We start from the raw sequence: 17862 nt of genomic DNA on the forward strand, positions 1-17862 counted from the left end.
CGATAAAACTATATAAACTATAAAATTATATATACATTAGGGTGGTCGTTAAAATTAAATTTTCTCAGACGTCCTATGAAAAGCTTCTTTTTAGTGAAAAAATACGTGGGTAATTTGGTTTTTTCTTGAAGTAAAAAAAACACGTCAGGACGTCAAAGTTCATTTTTCGATACAATCGCGGTTTTTTTTAAATATCTCATGAAATATGCAGATTAAAGGAAAAAATCATAGGAACAATTTTGTAGGAAATTAAATTCTTGACAAAAAAGGTCCTATTCATTTTTTTTATAAAATGGGTATTGATGAAGATATTTTAAAAAAACTTTTAGATCTTATGAATTGAGCGTTAGAAGGATTACAAATTTTAAAAATAACATTTTTCTAAGCATATAGAAACTGTAACAAGCATTAATGATTGATATGTTACGAGTTAAGAAGTTGTCTATATTTAAGAAAAAACGTTATTTTTAACATTCGTAATCCTTTCAATGCTCAATTGATAAGATCTAAAAAAGTTTTTTCTAAATATCTTCACAAATACACATTTTATAAAAAAAATGAATATGACCTTTTTTGTCAAGAATTTAATTTCCTACAAAATTGTTCCTATGATTTTTTCCTTCAATCTGCATATTTCATGAGATATTTAAAAAAAACCGCGATTGCATCGAAAAATAAACTTTGACGTCCTGAGGCACGTGTTCTTTTTACTTAAAAAGAAAAAACCAAATTACCCTCGTATTTTTCCACTAACAAGCTTTTTATGGTGCACCTGAGAAAATTTAATTTTTAACGACCACCCTAATATATTCACATATATTTCCATCTTCTATTTTAATCAGTTTTTTTTACCAATAAAATTAAACCAAAAAATATAGCTGCCATAAAATTACTGCTATAAATTGTGATTGAGAACTCGTTAATTATTAAGTTGTCTATCTAACAATTTTTCTTTTATTTTTATTTTAATTGATAATCCATTTTATTACAATAAGAGCGTATAATTTTTTTACACTTAATTATTTTATAAATGTATAGAAGGGAAAGAGGCGGGAGTGCAAAATGAGCCCACACAAATTTTTTTCAAACACTAAAAGTAAGCGAAACAAACCTGAGGCAATTTGGGCCTCATAAAATTTTATAATTAATTTATAATTCCTCCTAAATAATTTTGCAATTAATTTTTTTTAATTTTAATTAATAATCAAGCGGAAAAATTTTAAGACAAAATTTCAATATTTAATTATAATAATTTAGTATTAATTTTCAAAATTTATTCTAAGCACCAATTAACACTAAACACATCATGGACTCACACAATTTTTTTTTAATGTAGAAAAAAGTCTACAATAATTTTTAAAAATTACTTCAATTTTATAATTTTTTTCAAGCGGCTCATTTTGTCCCTCATTTTGATTTTTTTATGGCTGGACAATTTAATAATAATAATATCAATATCGCTTATTATTTAGTGACTAAAATCAAGTGAAACTAATGAAGGAAAAAATTTTGACACTACCGGCAAATTTAAATTTGAAAACACAAAATTTAAAAAATGAAATTTGTACTATTTTTTTTTTTTTTAAATAAATTTCATTGCTATTTATAAAATAATGTCTTGAAATAATTTTTTGACTTAATACGATAAAGATTGTCAATAAATGTGCAATTCTATGATATTACAATATTATTCTAATTACATATTTTGTGAATATGGCAAAATTTATTGATTAGTATTAACGACAATGCGATATAAAACTAAAATACTTCCTTACGCAGAACATTAATTCGATAGTTATGACTGGGCGTAATTTTATAATTATTGACAACAAAAAAACTCAATATAATTGCACTCATTTTTTTTTTAAATTAAAAATGTCTAATTATTTTAAAAATACTGCAGTAAATATTCAATTATTTAATACTAATTAAATACTTAACAAATAGAATTTTTTTAAATATCCCATTATTGGGAACGTGCGATAGTTTTTAAAATAGTGACTGCCGATGCGTGTTTTCACTCAAATTTAATTTAAAAAAAAAAAAGAAATCAATTTTATCAAAATTTTATTATGACTTGACTAGACTCCACTGTTGATTTAAAAATTAAAATAATACAATAATTTAAAAAAAAATAATAATTTTTGGTCCATTAAAATTTCTGATTGAATAATATAGGAAATGTTATTATTTTTTTATATTAATGAAACTTAACAAAATGCCTACGATATTTTTGTACATTATAATTTCTTACTGCTCAGTTGGCTACTAAAATTTATTCTACGGTTCTATTGCCTACGGAAATATTAAATATATAATTTAATTGCACAAAAAAATAATTGCACTGTTCTATTGCCTACAGAAAAATAATTCATGATGTTCAATTAATTGCTATTTAATTGTGAACCCAAATCAAAGAAATACCTGATTAATGTAGACAAGCTCCTGATTTTGCTGAGAAAATCTTGTACTTGTTGAGGAGAAATGACCAACGTTCAAGACCGATCACTTGATAAAAAAAAGACGATTGATCTGTAAAATATCAGAACTGCGGTAGTCTTGACAAAAGTACAACTCGCCATGTCCATAATAAGACACTGGGTTGAATCTCATAGTCGACGCAGGGAAACACCTGATCAGCTCACTAATTTCTGATAGAAAACTCTGTCAAGTTTTCCAGTTGCTATTGTGAAGACTACCGAGGTTCTGATATTTTTCAGACCAGCTGCGTTTTTTTTATCAAGTGATCGGTCTTGAACGTTGGTCATTTCTCCTCAACAAGTACAAGATTTTCTCAGCAAAATCAGGAGCTTGTCTACATTAATCAGGTATTTCTTTGATTTGGGTTCACAATTAAATAGCAATCAATTGAACATCATGAATTATTTTTCTGTAGGCAATAGGACAGTGCAATTATTTTTTTATGCAATTAAATTATATATTTAATATTTCCGTAGGCAATAGAACCGTAGAATAAATTTTAGTAGCCAACTGAGCAGTAAGAAATTATAAAGTACGAAAAAATATTGCAAACATTTAATACATTCAGCAAAAACAACGTAGGCAACTGATGCCTTCCCATTAATTAATTAAATTACTTCTATTACGTAAAATCAAGAATATCTTGGGTATTTTTTATATATTATAAATTATAATTTTCATGACTCGGATTTGAATTAAATCGGACTACGTAAAGCTCATACATATAATAGGTACATGATTTTTAACAACGTAATTGTTTTATTTATATTCATATTTTTTTATGAGTGTGTTATGGTGTTAAGGTGAATTTAAATTATAGTTTTATTGATAACACTTTTTAATAGTCATACTAATAGCACTTAACTGACTAGAATCAAGACACCTGATTTATTATTTTAATAGTAAAAGTTTAAATACTTACCATTATTATTATTATTATTATTATTATTATTATTATTATTATTATTATATTTTTATTATTTGGCAGTGAAATCCGGCCAGTAGTTAACATGATAGCGCTGTGTCGAGCCTTCGAACAATCTATCAAGCCAATTGGGTAAACCGGCTAAAGGTTTGTTTGGGTCAGGAAGATTATTTTTCATCTAAAATAAATAAAGTTTATTATTTATTTAATAATATCAATACTAGACATTATTTATATTAAAAATATTATATATATACTTCATCCTGTGAGATTTCGGAATCACTCGAATTATCAAAGCCTATAAATGCGCCAGCTTCTGCATCGTCAGATCGTTGGCTCATTTGTTTGGTGATCCGTTCCATGCGCTAGACAAAAAATATTATTATGATTAATTATAATGATGCTGTCATTTACGTACATAAAATTATTGGTCTGAAATTACTATTAAAAAAATGACAAGTATCAGAGTTTAAATTGCGAAAGCCAGTCAGCGAGCAGAAATATTATAATTCACCATACCTGCACCGAACGTTCAATTTCAAAAATATTGAGTCGAATTTTAATTCAAAAAATTTTTAAAATCCAGTACTAACTTTTTCTAAAAAGAAACTTAACTTAATTAATTTTTGATACTTGCCAATTTATTAAAGTCTCTACATGAAATTTTTCATATTTAAAAACTAATTATACATTGGAAAAAAAATTTTCTAATTAAAATTTTGGTTTTTTAAGAGTGTAGTCTAGTTGGTCATTTTTGAAAAATCTTTTTTTTTTTTTTTTACATTTTTATAATGTATATATCCAAGCATGTTGGGCCAAATTTTTACGGAGATCCGAGCAATGTAAGTGTATTTTTCTGAATCTAAAGGTCGACAAACACGATTTTACGTGTATCGAAAATGTGAACTGCCACAGCTTAGACACATCAAGAGAGAGCAGAACGGAAAAAAAGGCCAAATTAGAAGCATACGTAAGTTTTGGACAAGAAAAAGGCACTTCGTATGGTGCAGGCAGAACAGATTAAATTTTGGTGAGATTTTTTTTTTTTATTTAAAAAAACTTTAAACGCGTTTATTTCGAAACTACAATTTCGCCGACGCCAATCACGATTTCTCCGGAACCCGTGGGCTGATCCTTCTGAAATGTTAACCACATATTCTACACACAAGTACTTACAGGATAGACTAAAATCATATAAAAATTTTGATTTTAACTAATTTTTTTTCATTTTTTAAAATTTTCGTTAGTTAAAATTAGTAAAAATGGTCCAAAATTAATATCGCTAGTCTATCTCGTAGCCTCTGTCATACCGAATTTAAAACACTTCGATTTTTTCGGTTCAGACAAGCCGTTGCTGAAATATCGTGATTGAGCCGACCTGCCTTTAAATTACAGCGCTCCGTTAGAGTGCACCTTTTGTATGAACATACTTATAAAAATGAATAAAACAATTTTATTTTTATGATTCAAGACTTCATTTATCATCCCTAATGGTGTTTGTGTACTTATCTTTCATAGCAAGCTCGCAAGAAATTCCCAAAAATAGACTATTTTTTTAGCCCACGAACTAGACTACACCCTTAAATGAAATAGAATAAAATACATCGTCATTTTTATTTTTATGACATTTATCACTTGAAAATTTTAAGTTATATAAAAATAAAGTATATAAATAAGTCTATTTATATTTTATATACATAACTGACTTGAAGTCGGAACCTTAACTAATTCGTTTAAATTTAAATGAAAATTTTCAAGTCTCCATTTTTAATCTAATTTTTAAAGACATTACAATGAAAGCAATTTCTCAATTACCTTTGACTCTTTGTCTTTATTACACTCCGGATGCTTAGCATGATAAATGCAAAAATATTTACGGTGGCCATTCAATGCCAGAACAGTACCAACACAATTTTTCGGATTAATATTCAATTCGATCAAATCCGGTAGACTTAACGACAGTAATTTTTTATACCAATTCAATCCGCGTTCCATATTCATATAACTAAACATCAACGTTTTATTTTTTCTATAAGGCCAAATCGCTTTGTGAAATGCCGGGATTAATTTCAATCTGCTCTGGTGGTCCACCAGCAATATAATAGTCCGGCATCCAGGTTTCAGTAACCGTACAAGTCCGTTGTATTTTTCCGCCCGCAATTCATGGAGCCGCAATTGCGAGGAGAGTTGCGGTGGCTTAGAATTATTTTCGTAGTCGCCTTTCTTCATTTTGATACTTATTTCTTCTAATTTAACTAGATAAGACATTCCGTAGCCAGCAGCTCCGATTAATACCAAGGTCGCTATTACAGATATCAGAGGAAGAACGTGTTCCTTGGAAATATTATCAGAGATGTAGTCAACAGCCAGTAGCGCTCTTCCAATGATTTTATCAACAGTTCCCTGGGCATGTTCGTCAGCCAGCTCTTCAATTTTAGCTGCGTAAGGCAACGCTTCGGAAATTCGTAACAATCTTTGAATCGTCTGTTCTAAATTTCGTCTCGATTCGTTCCATTTGTTTTCATCTTGGGTCGGCTCAACCCACTGTGTTTTCAGCCACTCGTATTTCAAATTATTTACATCACGGCGCCAAATTATTACGATGTGCAGTAGAGGTTCCATTGGACTGCCTTCGCTTGCACTCAACGCTGCTACGAATTCCGGCTGTGATTCTTTGAATATATACGTGTATCTTACACGCTCAGTGCTGTAGGGTGATTCCATAGCAGCTTGACGAAATTTGTGTCGTGCTAGATCATGGATCGCACTATTTTGCGACACCAAAATCGCACATAATCGTTTCTGCGGCTTCAACCATTCAGGCGGACACACGGAATCTAACATCGCTTGGTTTGAAAGCCGAGGTAACGTTAAGTAATTGTTGTTTTTTATTACATTATGCATCGTTTCGCTGGATATGTCTTTCATACTGACTGAAGCCATTGGTTTTTCGGAATTTTCATTGAATAATAACAGAGTATTCATATCTTTTGGAATTTTATATTTCAATGCTATTGCTTCGGTCTCAGGTTTGCCGAGCTGTAATTATATGATTTAATTTATTGTATAGTGCGTGGCAATTAATGAAATAAGACGATTTCAGACAAGGGTGAAGTTGGCTCGAGCCGAAGGTACACGGACAGATTGGAACCCGACTGGTTACTGTTCTGCACCCGACTCAGTACGGTGCTGGAAAAAAATGCTCGATTGTGGTGCAGCACCATACTGATTACTGCACGGGACCTGACTAAGTCGGGTGCAGAACAGTAACCAGTCGGGTTCCAATCTTTTCGTGTAAGGACTGACGTTACCCAAAGTCTGAAATCGTGTTTTATTTCGGGTCACGCAGGATAATTTTCATATTACTTTTGATACTGGGAGTTTTAATGTCTAGAAACACCCTAGCGAATCCAAATTACGGTAAATTACCGCAGTATTGCCGCAGATTTTACAGATAATTGCCGCAATTTTACCGCCAATTACGGTTTTTTACGGCAATTTTTCTGAATACCGCAAATTACGGCAATTTACCGTAATTTGAATCTGCTAGGGCAGTCAAAATTAGCCAATTTCTGGCCGATAGCTCGGTGAAAAAAATTCTATATTTTACATATGAAAATTTATGTAACTTAACAATTGTTTTTATTGGGATTCATATTATTTTTTTTTAAACCCGTCAATTTGGTTAGTTATTAGAACGACATACAGTCGAATTTCATTAACTGGGACAGTTAATCTATGGAGGAGTGAAATTTTCGAGTTAACGGATGCCCCTTCTCTTTTAAAAAGTAAACTAGGACGCATGCGCTTCGACATCTGCATGAATTATGGATATATAAATATACAGACACATACAAATGTATAGGATTGGGTGGGAGAGCGTAGTTCGTAGTGGGGGTCAAGATTCAGGGGAAGTTCTGAGTTAATGGAGTTCGACTGTAAATATTTATAGACTTACAAGAAGCGAATGCGATTCTGACAGGAATGAAATCAAATTAGAAATTAAATTAGCGGGCAGACTAATGAGTTTCTGCCTGCTAAATTGCATTGGTTTGAAATAAGTTTGTTTTGACTGACAAAATAAGCATTGAAACTCGCAGTTTTAATACAGATGATATGAAAAATATGTTAAATTTAACAGGATAATTTAAACTTATCACAATCATTATTGTATTGAATAAAAAGAAATTTTTTTTAATAAAGATCGACTGCATCGTCGCCTGAGTAGTATAAATTTTAGCATTGTTTTAAAAATGTTGATTTTTAAATGATTTAGAGTGAAATGTAATGTACATTATTAATTTTTTTACAATAAAATAATGACAGTGACAAGACTATTATTATTTATGATAAGTATAAAATAAATTACTTGAACAAATCCAAATGCAACTCGCTCACGATGATGAAATGCGACAAGTAGATAACGTAATCTAGGCGAATCACGTTTTTCAAATATTAAAGCTCGGATTTTATTGTCTACCCAGCCAGATAAAAATTGATCAATATTATTATCGTTAATGTTTTGGAACAGCTTGTATGGAAATTTATTTCGTAAAAATTCTGAAAAAATAAATAATATTTGGCTTAGAAAAATTTTTTTAAATCCCAGCCGTTAATTGATTGTTTATTGATGACATCACTCTAGTAAATTAAACTGAAGTGATCCCGTATAAAAAAAATTCGTTCCAAAAAAGTTCGATATGTGGAACTTCCAAACTCAAGGTGACCACAAAGAAATGATTACAAAATTCCTTGATATTTCCCGGTGTTTCAGTGAAGTTTTTCACATTTTCCCTGATTTAGAAATTTTATTCGTATCATTTAGATGTTCAAAGTTTTTTTATATTTTCATTTTTAATAATTAAATTTGATAATTAAATCATGCGAGAAACCAGAAAAAAGGGCAATAAAATAAATTAATATTGCCTACTTTTGATTATTCGATGTTAAAAATGTATAAGTTAAAATATTTAATAAGAAATTTTATAATTTCAATAAATTCAAAATACACTGGTTACAAAAATTAAGGGATATTGAAAAAATTTCAAATTTTTTAGTAATTTTCAACAGTTTGTAACTCGAAGAAAAATGGTCGTACAATAAAAACAAAAAGTCAAACTGTAGCTTCAAGTGTCTAGTTTTCTGATCTGGGTCTTTAAATTTTTTTATTGTGCACGGTTCCGGAGCAATAAAAAATCAATCATAATTATCGAAAAAAATTTATTGAAGCTCGAAGTCCGTTTTTGAGACGAGCAAAAATTTGGTAAATTTCTTTTTTGATAGTTTTCTTAGGATTACTCCGGAACTGCACATAATAAAAAAATATAAAGACCAGATCAGAAAACTAGACACTTGAAGCTACAATTTGCCTTTTTTGTTTTTGTCGTATGACCATTTTCTTTCGAGTTACGATCTGTTGAAAATCACTTTAAAACTTGAAATTTTTTTCATATCCCTTAATTTTTATAACTAGTGTATAATTGAAAATTTTTTTAATTTTGAACTGCTACAATTTAATTCCCGGATACTTTTTGAAATTCCCTGACATTTCCCGGTTGCATTAAATTCCCTGATAATTCCCGGTTCGTGGCCACCCTGATAAAAATTTTTATTTGATCCTGGAGTTCTAAGCTCCTTCAGGACCATCAACAATACATAAAGTTAATAATTTACAGGTACACATTTGATACAGTATTCGCAACACAAAATGAAAAACCGATACTAATTAATAACACTAACATATTAAACCACAGGATTAATCGTAATTACATTGATTGCAAGAAGTTAAAACAAGCTTGTTTAAAATTTTCGGTTGTCAATTACTGTAATATCAGCCGGTAATGAATTCCAAATTTTTATGCCATGAATCAGGAAAGATAGAAATGAACCGATAGAAATAATTTCCAACTATTCTAAAGATTCCTTATATAAGTCTACGCCTCACAGTCGTTTTGGAGATGTCCCGAAGGTCTCATGGACCTGGTAATTTTTTGTTACTTTCTCTGAATGGATCCCAAGATTCTGTAAAATTTTTGCAGGCCCCTTTTTTTTCATTTAAAAAAAAAAACATTTCCCCTGGATAACTTCGGGATCCAGGTTCATACTTTTTTAAATTTTCATGGAACGAATTTTTTTCCCCAGGATTTGATTAAAAAATCAACTTTTATCGCCAATTGAATATCCAAATTATCTGCAATTAAATCCTCAAAATTTTGATTAAAAATCAGAGTAAAAAAAACTTACCAACAATTCTTTTCTCGCTAAACAAAGAATCTTTATAAATACTCGTGCGTCCGTCCAAAGTAATAGCAAGACACGGAACAGAATGAACGCTAACTCTTCTCGCAAATGAAGGCTCGCGCTCAGCATGTGCTGTTACCAATTTAACCCCAATGGGTTCCAACTCATCAATCAATCGTCTCCATGTCGGTTCGATTTGAAAGCAAGTGAAACACCAGTCGTAGTAAAACAAAATAAAATACGGGGTTCGATAGCTTTTAGGTACAACATTATTCTCATATGTACGATAGGAAATACTCATTTTGTGAAAAAATGATAAATCGCGAGTTTGATAGTGAAATTTAAAATTACCGCCACTAAACAACTCGTCAAGAGGATCAGTCTTATGGAAGTAATTTGATTGTTTTGGTCTTGAAATATGTTCCTCAGTTATTCCATGATTATCAAATTTTCTTCTTCTTTCTGGATCGGATAACAACTCGTAGGCTTTCGTTATTTCAACGAATTTATTTTCAGCTCCCGGATGATCTGTTTTGTCTGGATGCCATTCTTTGACAAGATTCTTGTATGCTTTCCTTATGTCTTGAATTGTCGCGTGTCTCGTTACCCCCAAAACTTCATAGGGGTTTCTAAGTGGCTCTGATGCATCAGCCACCGACAATATATTTACAACAATAAATATAACAGTAAAATACATGAGTGATCTTAAAAATGATACGATACTTTTCATATTTACTATATTATATTTATCACTTTTTAACAACGAGCTTTTATTTATAAAATTTATCCGTGATATAAATTGTGGTTTTACTAAAATATCAAACCATGACATAAATTTAACTTTATTTTTATATATATTTATAAATATTTCATTGTTTAATTTAAATCTGTCATTAAAACAAAACATTTTTATTTTTATTTAAAATTTAAATTTAAAAATTTAAATGATAGAGTAAAAAAATTTAAATTTGCCACAACTTCATTATCTTTTTCCAATAATTTTATCATGGCTTATATTTATTGTGGATAATTAGGGTCATTCGAATCAACGGGATGAATACAAAAATAGAATTTTTCTATTGACACATTATGGAGCTTTCCAACCTTTTTTTATACTAAACATTTTTTACTTAATGTCAAACTAAAATTTAAATGTATGACATAAAAGTTTTAATAAATAAACTTTTGTAATTTTTTTTTTATATTTAGTAATTTTTTGAACCCATTGACGAGTGGAGTTAATTTAATTTATTTAACAAAGTCGGAAAATTGTTAAGGCGATGGACAGATAATTTTTTTAGGTGGAATTTATTTTTTAAATTTATGCTGGCACTGAATTGTTCATGTAAAAATTTTAAATCACTTAACAGTTCTTAAATTTATAACACTATTTTTTATGGTTTAACAAACAGTGATCCCAGTGATCAACAAAATAAATTTTATATTGGTATACATATGAATGTAGAATGGGTAGTAGTAAAAAAATGGAAGCGATGGTAAAAAGATGCCGGTAGATCCATCTAGAGGAAAAAGTTTACGCGGTAATTTTCTTGGTTAAATATTGAAGGAAAAGTGTCGAAAATTATAACAATAAAGTTAGCAGACATTCAACAACATTTTGATTTTTTTTAACAAAAATATAAATATTTTGAAAAATTGCGCGTATAGTTTATTGAATTTTCTACATGTGCATTTTTTTAGAAATATAGAATAGAATAGAATATCGTTTTTATTTGTATCACATATCGTGTTTTACAAAACTGTTTCTTTTTGTTATATTAATTATTTGCATTTTTTCTTTTACACTAAATTTTTTACTTATTTACTACATATTTGCACTCTCCTTATACTCTTATTTCACCCTTCTACCTCACTTATCACACTCATGTTACAATAAATTTATACTTTTTTTTATACTTTATTTAAACTAGTATCTATACATGTATTGCGATGTCATCATTTTTTTGACATTCTATATTGTAACACTCATTTTCCTTAAACAGTCTTTCAATCTCTCCAACATATATACACAGTTCCCTATTTATATTCCCTTTTAACGTTGCAATTAATTTTTCACTGGTTAATTCACCCTCTAGATCGTCCCACTATTTGCTTCTTGCTTGTTGTCCTTTTTCACTTATTTTATTTTTTATTTCCTCGCAGCTTAGTATATGCATTAGTGTCTCATTTTCCTTCTTGCATATTCTGCACTCCCAGTTACTTTGTCCTTTTTTTCCGCTTCTCCAAAGGTTTCTGCATCTCGTTCTAGTCCATATCTCTTTGTATTCACTTTTTATTTTGTCTTTTTTCCAATAACTTTCTTCATTTACTTGTACTATTTCTTTATAGATTTCATTATATTTGGATTTCTCTATTGGCTGCATTTCCTTATCCTCTAACTTTTTTTTATAGTTTTCCAGTCCTACTCTTATTTTGTTTCCTGTTTCCTCTATGTTATTTCCCTCATATATATTTCCAATTATTTCACTTATGCCAATATCTGCTAGGAATTTCTCCACTTTTTTTCCCCACTTTGTTGGATTTTTGTTGATTACTCTCCTCATTTCCTCTTTTATGCATATCTTTGGCCATCTTTCTTCGTCTAGCTTCATTACATCTACCAAGTATCACAGTGCCCTTTCTTTTATTATATACTCTATGTGTTCTATCCCCAGTTCTCTTCTGATGATGTACGTTGGTGTGTTTCTTGCTACTTCCAATGCCATTTTGTTCACTTTATTATATAATGTCTTTATTTTTTTTTTGGGTTTTCCCACCTCCAAATTTCAACCCCATACATGCATCCTGCGTTCACTAGTGAATTATATAGGTAAACTCTATCTCTTGCATTGTTCCTGTCCGTTCTTCTTATCAGTCCCCAGGTAGCATTAGCTGTAATATTTGCTTTATTCACTAGCTCGTTGACATGTTCCCCGCTTGTTATTATGAAATAATCTTTTTTTAGAAATATATATTTTTTATTATTTATCTATTTTAAAAAAATTTATTTAAATTTCAAATGTCTGCTGACTTTTCTGTGGTTTCGTTAAGTGTTCAGTGGTAGTGTAAAGTGTTGCTGATGGCTGATGCTGATTTTTCGTTTTTCAACAAATCAATTGCAAAAAAATAAAATAAAAATATGCACATGTAGAAAATTTTAAAAACTACAGGTGCAATTTTTTAAAATATTTTTTTTTCTATGTTTTATCATCTAAAAAAAAATCAAAAAATCATCAGACGTCTGCTAACTTCAAATAAACCAGAAGTTAACAGACAATTAAAAATTTTTGGATTTTTTTTTCACCAAATGAATTACAAAAATAAAAAAAAATAAAAATATGTACATGTAGAAAATTTAAAAAACTGTAGGTGCAATTTTTTCGTTTTTTTTTTTTATGATTTACTATTTAAAAAAAAATTTCAAAAATTATTAGACGTCGGCTAACTTCAGGATCATCACTTCAGTATCATTATTTTTCAACTATTTAAATTTACCGTGCAAGCATTAAGAATAATTAACAAATTATTGATTAAAATTAAAAATTTCGAGTATATTTTTTAGTCTAATTAATAAAATTATTGACACAAATAGATTTTGATAAAATTATTAAAATTCCATTTCGAAATTTCGCGCCAAGACGCCACTGCGCACGTTGTATTCGACATTCAAATTTTTGCTAAAGTGGGGGGGGGGTCGATGAATCGCAAAATCGATTGCTTTGTATCAACTGGCGGTTCGATAGCGGCAGTCAGTATCATCGAAAATGGCAGTAGTAGTCCAGATGCTTCTGTATATACGTTTGAATTGAAACACAGAATTGCTGTTAATTCGCGAAATTATCCACAAAATTTATTACTTATAGTCATCGTTTAATTAAATTGTGCAGTTTTTGTAAATTTAAATTGTGCAAAGTGTCTGTGGTGTCGTTAAGTGTTGAGTGTTCAGTGCTAGTGTAAAGTGTTGCGAATTGCTAATGCTGATGACTTCCAAGTTCCTGAGCAAAATCATCTGGCATCGTCTGGTGGGAAATAGCAGTTAAGTGACGTTTTTTAGCTGCAATACACTTGGAGCAATTTTATTTAAATCTCCAAGTGTATTAGGACACCCTTCTGCACATTATTTCTCTACCAAGGTTTGTTCAAACACTTAAGTGTTTTTTTTAAATATTTTGAATATTTTTCTATCAGATTCTGCCGCCATTTTATTGTGACGTACTTCAGTACAGACATCTAACGAGGCGCTTTCATACTAATTTTAAATAAGAACCAGTGATTGGTTCACTTTCTTTCTAGCAATGAATTTATAAACACAAGGCAGTCAAACCATAAGACAAATATGAGCCTTCAGTATCAATAACAACGAGGGTACAAAAAAATTTTCAATTCGTAAAAATTATCTAATATAATTACTAATAAATAATCGATTATCATAAATTTTCAAAAATTTTAAATAAAAATGGCAGTTACTTATGTTGAAAATGACATTGGTCGAAAATGGGATCGGTGTTTCACTGACGCAGTTATTAAATTAAGTATGTAAATTTCATAATCATATATTTTTTATATATTTATAGTTTTAAATAATTTTTCTTTTCATTCTTTTTTAGGCGGTGGTATCGTGATTGGATCTGTTGTTTCTTTGATGTTTTTCCGAAGTAAATATTTATTTTAATATTAAATTTATAATACAAACTTATGTATATATTTTTATATATATATGTATGTTTCTAGGTTATTTTAAGTTTTTTATTTTTGAATTTTTTTACAATTTTCGTTGGTCATCAGTTTCAAATCTTCAGTTCGGGGATAATTAATAAAAATTTTTATTCTCATCAGTTTTTAAAAAATATGAGGATTTTTGAAGCTAAAAAATCATTGCTGATTAAATTACATTATTAAGTGTTTTTTTTTTAATTTTGTATTTTTCTGGAAACTTTGTTCTGAACAAAAAGTTTTACTTTGAATCAGGAATTTTCTGAGGAAAACTTTTCCTACATCATCATTCAAAATTTTTCAAAAATTCAAGTAAAAATCCTTAATAATTCAAAATCCTCAAAATGACAGACGTCAGACAATTTTTTAATTTTTATAAACAAGTTACTAGTAAACAAAACACAATTTTTTGAATTTGCACAAAAATATTTTTAAATGTTTTTTATGCGCAATTTTAAATTTTTTTCTATAAATATTTTATTTGTTTACTTGAAAGAAATAAATTTTTTTAAACTCTGCTACTTCCAGTATCGTACTATTCCATGATACTAAAGTTAGCAGACGTCAAATAATTTTTGGATTGTTTTTAAAACGATAAATTATAAAAAAAATTCCACTTATAGTTTTTTTGTTATTCTACATGTGCATATTTTTAGTTTATGAAAAAAAAAATCAGAAAATTGTTAATCGTCTGTAAACTTTAGGGTCATTAGTAGAACCAGGATTTTTGCTTTTATTTAAAAATAACAATTAATAATTAATGGTGTCAAATTTTGGAATTACAGTGTAAATATTAACCGTATAAAAAAATTTTTCAAATAAAAGTTGTAGGAAAATTTATTTTCTAGAGAAAATGTCACTTATGATTTTTTTATACTACCAATATTTCCACCGTAATTTCAAAATTAAGATTTTTATAATTAACCAAAATTTGAATAATTCATTATGAATCTCAATTTTGGAATTACAGTGGAAATATTGGTCGTATAAAAAAATTTTTCAACTAAAAGTTGTAGGAAAATTTATTTTCTAGAGAAAATGTCTCTTATGATTTTTTTATACTACCAATATTTTAACTGTAATTTAAAAATTAAGATTTCCATAATTAACAAAATTTTTAATAATTCATTATGAATCTCAATTTTGGAATTACGGTGAAAATATTGGTCGTATAAAAAAATCATAAGAGACATTTCCTGTAGAAAATAAATTTTCCTACAACTTTTGTTTGAAAAGTTTTTTTATAAGACCAATATTTTCGCCACAATATCCAAAATTTGAATCATTCATTTCGAAATTAAGGCAAAAATCTTGTCCCTAGTCATTACTATTTCAAGAGTTAATTTATTATTTTTCTTTTTTAGGGAAATGGCCTGTTGTAATTGGTGCTGGTTTTGGTCTAGGAATGGCGTATTCAAATTGTGAAAAAGAAATAAATTCTATGATACATCAATCCAAGTCTTAGAAGCATAATTGTGACAGCTGTACATCAAAGTTGTTACTGTTAATACAAAGTAATAAAATTTGCAGAATAATGATAGATATTTTATTTTGTTTCATTGTTTTAAAATAAATTATAACAACAAATTAATTATTTATTATTACATGAACCATGAGGATTGAAGTACCGGAACGCCTGATCCTGACCTATATCTAGTCTCTCCCTATTTATTTTATTGATAAAATTATGTTTGCACGCCAAACTTTAAAATATATTTCAAATTCAATTCGCTCTTCAATGAATTATTTATTTTGAATCCATTAAATTATTATTCTAAGGGATGCTAAGTACTGATATATATTTATATAAATATTTTTTCCTTGCACTGGGATGAGTCGAAATTTAATGAAAAAAGAAATATAATTATTTTTAGATTCATAATTTGAACCGTTTCAAAAAATTATTAAATTCGTTTTTAAATTTCGCGCCATCAGCGCTATTGACTGCACGGCGTTTATAATTTGCTCATTTTGGTAGGCTACTAAACATAAACAGAAACGACAGAAACTGACACATACTCACGCATGCACACAAGGCGCAGCGTAAATTTTTGCCTACAAATTTTGAAAAATTTTCATGCTCCTGAAGTTAACAGACAATTAGCAATTTTTGAATTTTTTTTTTTCAACAAGTCAATGACAAAAAAAAAAAAAATTTAAATATGCACATTTGAAAAATTAAAAAAACTATAGGTGCAATTTTTTGTTTTTTTATAATTCGTAATTTTTAAAAAAATCTAAAAGTTAAAAGACGTCGGCTAACTTGTGTCATAAAATTTTTACTTGAAAAAAAAAAAAAAAAAAAAAAAAAGTCGCGGCCTGGATTCGAACCAGGGCTTTTCGAGTAAACCTATGTCCGGTTATGTGTATGGGCACCTGGATGGGACTTACCGACTCCACCGTCCATCTTACGGCTTGAAATAAATTAATATTTACACAAAATTTACTCACTTTAGGGATGAAACTTAGACTTTTGTCCAGGAATCATCGTGGCAGATGCGGGCAACTGCGGGCAGTTGCGGACGACCGCGGGCAACTGCGGGCAGATGCGGCCACATAAACAGACATGCTAGGTCTCGACGCTTTACCAACTTAGCTACCACGACCATTTGAGAAACTGACTTTCTTATCGTCTATATAAATTAAACGATCGATATATTCGTCGATATCCACGAAAAAAAATATACACATATAGCGATCGAAATACATGAACTAAATGACTTGATTTTTTATTAAAAAAGACTTAATTACATAAAAAAAATAATAAAAAAAAATTAGATACCACTTGGGATCGAACCCAGAACCTTCACTACTTTATACAATAACACACAAAATTTTATTATATCACATGTGTAAGTAGTAGTAGTAGTAGTAGTAGTAGCAGCCCTACTTCGTCTAGTCTTCAGCAAACTCTCAAGTCGCCGTAGTAGGGATGAAACCCGCTGGTCGTTCTATTTTCTTCTAAATGAAAGTTCCAAGGGGTGAAATGGGATAAAGTGAGGATGTAGTTGCACGCAGTGAGTCCTCTTCTCGATGTTAATGTATCTATTCTATTCCATTTCAGCAGTTTTATATTTTTTAAAATATCTATAAGTCGTACTGCCTTTAAATCGGTCATATTCTTCTGATTTCTTCCAAATGAAGGCTCCAAAGGTCGAAATGGGGTAAAGTAGACATGTAGTTGCACGCAGCGGGTCTTACTCTCGATGGTAGTGCATCTAATCTATCCTATTTCAGCAGTTTTGCATTCTAGAAAATATTTATGACTTGTTCTGCCTCCAAATCGGTCATATTCTTCTGATTTCTTCGAAATGAAGACTCCAAAGGTCGAAATGGGATGAAGTAGGCATGTAGTTGCACGCAGCGGGTCTTACTCTCGATGGTAGTACATCTATTATAGCTCATATTCAATCCAAATCATTTTCCTGCTGATTGTTTTGACCAGCAGAATTTGATATCCTCCCGATCAAGAAACTTGTTTAGCTTTTTCGAAGCTAATTAGG

General features: G+C 29.5%; 2 protein-coding genes across 2 annotated transcripts; one reads left to right on the forward strand and one right to left on the reverse strand.

The window, feature by feature from the left end:
• Window positions 1-249: 249 nt before the first annotated feature.
• On the reverse strand, window positions 250-11095 carry LOC130675221 (dnaJ homolog subfamily C member 16). Its single transcript, XM_057480780.1, has 5 exons — window positions 9650-11095; window positions 7776-7966; window positions 5222-6445; window positions 3664-3771; window positions 250-3584 (listed from the first exon to the last, which is right to left on the reverse strand). Exons 1-5 carry the CDS (start codon window positions 10551-10553, stop codon window positions 3459-3461), a joined length of 2553 nt encoding a protein of 850 aa, XP_057336763.1. The 5' UTR covers window positions 10554-11095; the 3' UTR covers window positions 250-3458.
• A 2860-nt stretch (window positions 11096-13955) lies between these two features.
• Window positions 13956-15946, forward strand: LOC130675236 (MICOS complex subunit Mic10-like). The gene is made up of 3 exons (XM_057480809.1): window positions 13956-14178; window positions 14254-14301; window positions 15724-15946. The coding sequence occupies exons 1-3, from the start codon at window positions 14103-14105 to the stop codon at window positions 15822-15824; spliced, it is 225 nt and encodes a 74-aa protein (XP_057336792.1). The 5' UTR covers window positions 13956-14102; the 3' UTR covers window positions 15825-15946.
• The last annotated feature ends 1916 nt before the right edge of the window (window positions 15947-17862 follow it).

Source organism: Microplitis mediator, chromosome 9 (assembly GCF_029852145.1).
Source record: "Microplitis mediator isolate UGA2020A chromosome 9, iyMicMedi2.1, whole genome shotgun sequence".
Classification (NCBI taxonomy): Eukaryota; Metazoa; Arthropoda; class Insecta; order Hymenoptera; family Braconidae; genus Microplitis; species Microplitis mediator.

Coding starts and splice junctions, on each gene's coding strand:
- LOC130675221 (XM_057480780.1), bottom strand. CDS start 10,553: ATGTTTTGTTTTAATGACAGATTTAAATTAAACAATGAAATATTTATA. Junction 3,772..5,221: donor ATAAAGACAAAGAGTCAAAG/GTAATTGAGAAA, acceptor TTTTTTGTCTAG/CGCATGGAACGGATCACCAA. Junction 3,585..3,663: donor CCGAAATCTCACAGGATGAA/GTATATATATAA, acceptor TATTTATTTTAG/ATGAAAAATAATCTTCCTGA.
- LOC130675236 (XM_057480809.1), top strand. CDS start 14,103: ATGGCAGTTACTTATGTTGAAAATGACATTGGTCGAAAATGGGATCGG. Junction 14,179..14,253: donor TGACGCAGTTATTAAATTAA/GTATGTAAATTT, acceptor ATTCTTTTTTAG/GCGGTGGTATCGTGATTGGA. Junction 14,302..15,723: donor TTCTTTGATGTTTTTCCGAA/GTAAATATTTAT, acceptor TTTCTTTTTTAG/GGAAATGGCCTGTTGTAATT.